The sequence below is a fragment of the Aphanomyces astaci genome (genome assembly GCF_000520075.1).
Source record: "Aphanomyces astaci strain APO3 unplaced genomic scaffold supercont1.18, whole genome shotgun sequence".
Classification (NCBI taxonomy): Eukaryota; Oomycota; class Saprolegniomycetes; order Saprolegniales; family Verrucalvaceae; genus Aphanomyces; species Aphanomyces astaci.
The window spans coordinates 256,213-261,084 of record NW_009798281.1 but is presented as its reverse complement, the minus strand read 5'-3'; the positions used below and the strand labels follow the sequence as shown (position 1 = coordinate 261,084).

The following is a 4,872-nucleotide window of genomic DNA, read 5'->3' as shown; positions in this document are numbered from 1 at the left end:
ACCACATCAGCTATATTACAGCGCTAGGTTCGTTCTATGGACCGAGGAGATAGTGCAGAGCGCTTTTGCGACTTATTTTGCCGCGAAGGCGACATACAATGATATAATGATTATTTACGAAAGTCAATTATAAAAAATCACATACAATTTCAAAAAAAGCTGGTGTACAACGTAATAAATATTATTAACGTAAATGACCAATTTATGATCACTGTACCAATTTATGATCTCTCCGTATCAGCCAATCGCATCGCAATATTTTTTTGCGGCAAACCTCTCGTAAATTATACGCTCGAGTTTCAAATCCCAAACAAATCCCAATCACAGCTTTGATGGTCAATGTCGTACTCCGGAGTACATGCTTGCATCTTAAAATACCTTGTTCACTGTGTCACTTGTCTATCTGTTTCGAGTGCCATGGTTTCTTGTCGTTATTTGAAATGCGAGAGTTCAAGTACTTCTCCTCTTGAAACGCATAACCTTGAAAAATGATATTTTACCTGTCAACAATACGTACCCTATCCGCACAATTTGTAAGCAAGTTGCCATACATAGTTCAAGCTTAAAAATGGCATCATAAATTGGTCTCCAAAAACAGTGTAAACTTGCTTGGAAAGTCTGACTTTTGTACCTGAACAATATTCTTAAAGGCGATAATATGATGATGAGGTTAAAGCAACATGTTTCGTTGTTAACAATCACTTTACAGAATGTGAAAATTGTTCCTGAGACCGGAGATATGGTGAATTCTTCGATGACGCCTTCGAAAAAGTGATCATAAATTGGTCATTTACGTTATGTTGGTGATCTTTAAAAGTATTGGCGGGATTCTAAACTTTCTTGGTCGTATTTGAAATGCCAATGCGACGACGGGGCACTGGTCGCAAGCAGAGCGTCAAGTACGCGAGGGCGAAGCGACCCCAATGCCATCCCATCAGTGGTTCCCTTCCTCAATCATCACCCATCGTACCCAGCGATCCAGCTGAAGGATCAGCTAATCCAACAGATGCCGAAGATATACTCCTCGCTGTCAACCAACAACAAGAAGTCAAACAACAACAAAAAGAGCAGCTTGTTAGTGTTGAACAACGTCGTGTTGCTTGGGTAGTCCAGTACGTCAACGTCCTCGGATCACCACCTCAACCTGAATGGAACAGCCACGGCGAATACGCGGCAGCGAGCACCTACCTTAAGATGAAATACCCTGGTCAAGCGCGTTTTGCGTTTGGTTGCGCGATTGTTGAAACGACCTCGGCCAAGAAGGACGCATATGCAGCCCCTTCGTTTACTCTGTAAAATGGATTCGCTCGTTAGACCAATATAGAGTGCTACAGAAAGAAGAAATAGCGCGCGTTCAAAACTTGAAGGGTGCCGGTGCTCCGTGGGTCGTACGACGATCGTTACAATCTAAAGGTATTCCTATTATTATTTTAATGTCGGTTATAAATTATATACACTATGATTGTAGAATACTACGATGAAGACGAGATGTCGATCCTTCCAAATGTTGGTAAAACAACATCAGCCAAATTATCATCGTTTGGAATCGTTACCGTGGGGGACATGCGACGATTGTCTCCCGGCGACGTGGCATTGGTTTATGGATGTTCCGGTGGAATGAACAAGAAACGCATTGATCAAATCCATGGGTTGTCCCAGCGCTCTAGCGGAACGACACCAGACAACCTTGTGCATGACCATCGGAAGTCCGACTACCCCTACAAATCACTCTACGGCGACGACTGGGAAAAGCACATGGAGAATTGTACCTCCATGAAGATTCACGTGTGTGTCACGAAACTGATCGAGCACATTGTCCACGCGTCAGCCGAATGTATGCGCAGACGAAGTACGAGGAGTCGTGTGTCTTCATGCACGACGCGTTGTCTCAAATGACATGCCAATCTACAATCCAATGGATGAAGACCATTGGGATATTCCATCGATGGGTGTTACCCGAGATGGTTCTCAACAGTGGAACGAGATATGCCGGTAGGCCCGTTGGGAACAGCCCGGAATTGATGCCCTGGGACTCGTCCCTAAACAAGGATGTGGACGATGCGTTTCATCGGCACCGTCAACTCACCATAAAACTGGCTGCTGATAGTCCCTACAAGTTCTGTTTTTCAACTCCCATCCGACTGGACTCTACGTACCTGCGCTTGATGGATCCATGTCATGGCCCAGACGGTGGATCGCCTACAGGAAGCCGAATTTGTCAGGATATCACCAAGTGCCTTACCACCCATGTTCTTGCGGTCATCGATGCCAGTGGAGCGGTTGTGCAGGGTTTCGATAGTCGTACCGGTGTTCTCTTCATAACCGGCAGCGGTAATCGCGGTGGTTTGCGTGAAAAGTCCCCCCTAGCCAAAAACGAGTGGATGCATGAACATGCAATTGCAGCTCGAGACTCGATCTTAGACGCGGCTAAAATATGTGTTGACTCAGGAAATTTAAACAGTGATATGGTGTAAAGAAACATGAATGTAAATTAGTTAGTACTAGTGCATAATATAAATATACTACCCTACGTAGTTGCACATCTTAGTCGTACGCTATTGTACCGCATCGCATCCTTCATGGCGCTGGGCGTACGTTTCCTATATTTCGCTGTACCGCATCTTCGAGGCTCTGGGCTTGGTTGCCGACCCAGGAGCAACTCCCCGTCGGCAACCAAGCCGAGAGCCATCATGAATGCAGTTTATATTACCTGTACGACTTGTCGCTGCACCCTATCGATGTTGGCTGGGGGTGGTTGCCTACAGCGCGATAATTCTACGTCGACAAGCAAACTTAGTGCCACAGTAGATGCAGTATAGCAACGAATCATGCAGGACACTGCATCCACGTAGACTCTGGGCGTGGTTGCCGACGGAGTGCTGTTCCTAAGTGGGCAACCAAGCCCAGAGTCACCATAGATATAGTGTACCTGCATGAGTTGCCACTGTACCGCCCCCATGCTGGCTCTGGGCGTCAGTACCGACGGAACGTTGATTCTACTACGTTGACAAACAAACTCATAGCCGCCATGGATGTAGTGTACCTGCATGAGTCACCGCTGCACCACATCCATGGTGGCTCTGGGCGTGGGAGTCGACGGGACGTTGATTCTACTACGTCGATAAACAAACTTAGAGCCGCCATAGATGTAGTGTACCTGTATGAGTCGCAGCTGCACCGCATCCATGTCGGCTCTGGGCGTGGTTGCCGACGGAGAGCTGTTCCTAAGTCGGCAACCAAGCCCAGAGCCTCCATAGATGTAGTGTACCTACATGAGTTGTCGATGCGCCGCACCCATGTTGGCCCTAGGTTTGCCCACGAAGGATCTGTGGTGGTAGTGGTATTGCAGAATGGTTGCCTACCTTGCTTGTGCCATTGAGTGTCGTTATTGAAGTGTCATGGGTCAGTTTGAAGTTAGCAACGGCCTCACAATTGATTGGTTATAATCAAGCAACATATTAAAAGAAGATTACATGGTCATTTAAATAAAATGGAATGACAACGTTTGTCAGTAATTTAATTGACATGGTATATTTTATACTTCACACTTTGGCTTGCATGGGCATTCTTCGGCATTGAATTGCGTAGGAATTACTTTGCTGTTCGATTTTAAATTTTTCTTGCACATATTAACACGCCTTCAAAATTTCAGCCAAAACGGGCAAAAATTGACAAAAAAGTATTACGGGCCGCCCAAACATAAAGTATCAGTAAAGTCTTTGGTGCTCGCAAGCACGTGTGGCTGCTCTGTGTAGGCTAGACAAGTCTTTAGGGCCTCGAATACATCAGATTGATATTGAACGCTCAGCGGGTGATTTTCTCTAAAAAATTCGACGTCGTACACTGTCAAGCTTGTATCTCCTGCACCAAAACGAATTCAGGGAAACGTCGACTAGCCAATCAAAGACGATCTATGGCTTTCAAATGCACCAATCAGATCCATTAAACTAAGAAAAATAGACGAATGGCGTCACACTGAAACAAGTGGGACTCTTTTCATGTACTAGAGTGGTATGCATTTGCTGAGTTTTGAATGTGCTCTTCACCAACGATCATGACACGTTCTAGTGTCGTGATTGCACATCATCTACAAAGAAGCATAGGGCGGCTTCTGGTGGGGGTGTATTGCGGCGGTTGCTGTATGAGGTGGCGGTGACTTGTGGTAGTGGCGTCTCGTTACACTTGGATTTTGATCGTGGCGTCTTGTGGTGCCGGCCTAGCGTTATGCTCGTGCATTGTCGTAGTTCCGTCTTGTGGTGATGGCGGTAATGGTTTCTTGGGACAGCGGCTCACGTGGCTTCGCCGTCTTGTGACTGTGGCGTTTGATGGTGAGAACTTGTGATGGCGGGACTTGTGGAAGCGTTGTCTGGTGGTCATGTCGCCTTGAAGATATGGCTGTGTTTGTCGCTTGTGGCCTTCGTGTCGAATAAAATTAGTTATCCGGAATAATGGAATACTGGTGATGGTCATCATGAGAATTGACCAATTAACGTGTGGTGTAGAGCATGTGATACGCACGTGTGTTGTATGTTTTAGCCAATCAGATTGTGGCAACAATCTAGTGTTATCTGCGTGCCTTGGCTGTGATGTGACAAGGATTGTAATGAATGGTTCACAACTCAATTTACCACCTCCGAACTGAGCCACTCTGCTTGTGTGTGTGTCGATTGATTTTTGTTAGCGTGATACGTATTGCTTGGACTTATCTGATATTTCAAGTATGGTGATCTCGTCTGCTTCATCAAAGTCTACCTCGGACTTGGCGCTTCTTATGTTCGACGGAAAGAAGTCCTCGTTTCGTGTGCGGGCCCAAAGCTTTGTTAGCTACCTGGAGGGAATGACCCTTGAGATGGTTGGTAACTACTTAAAGGA

The 4,872-nt window shown here is 46.0% G+C and overlaps 2 protein-coding genes across 2 annotated transcripts; one reads left to right on the top strand and one right to left on the bottom strand.

Annotated features, from left to right (window-relative positions):
• Positions 1-855: 855 nt before the first annotated feature.
• On the top strand, positions 856-1,296 carry H257_08236 (hypothetical protein; the record flags this gene model as incomplete). Its single annotated transcript, XM_009834054.1, has 1 exon — positions 856-1,296. The coding sequence occupies one exon, from the start codon at positions 856-858 to the stop codon at positions 1,294-1,296; it is 441 nt and encodes a 146-aa protein (XP_009832356.1).
• Positions 1,297-2,039: 743 nt separating this feature from the next.
• On the bottom strand, positions 2,040-2,581 carry H257_08235 (hypothetical protein; the record flags this gene model as incomplete). Its single annotated transcript, XM_009834053.1, has 4 exons — positions 2,040-2,110; positions 2,157-2,199; positions 2,306-2,363; positions 2,565-2,581. The coding sequence occupies 4 exons, from the start codon at positions 2,579-2,581 to the stop codon at positions 2,040-2,042; spliced, it is 189 nt and encodes a 62-aa protein (XP_009832355.1).
• Positions 2,582-4,872: the final 2,291 nt, after the last annotated feature.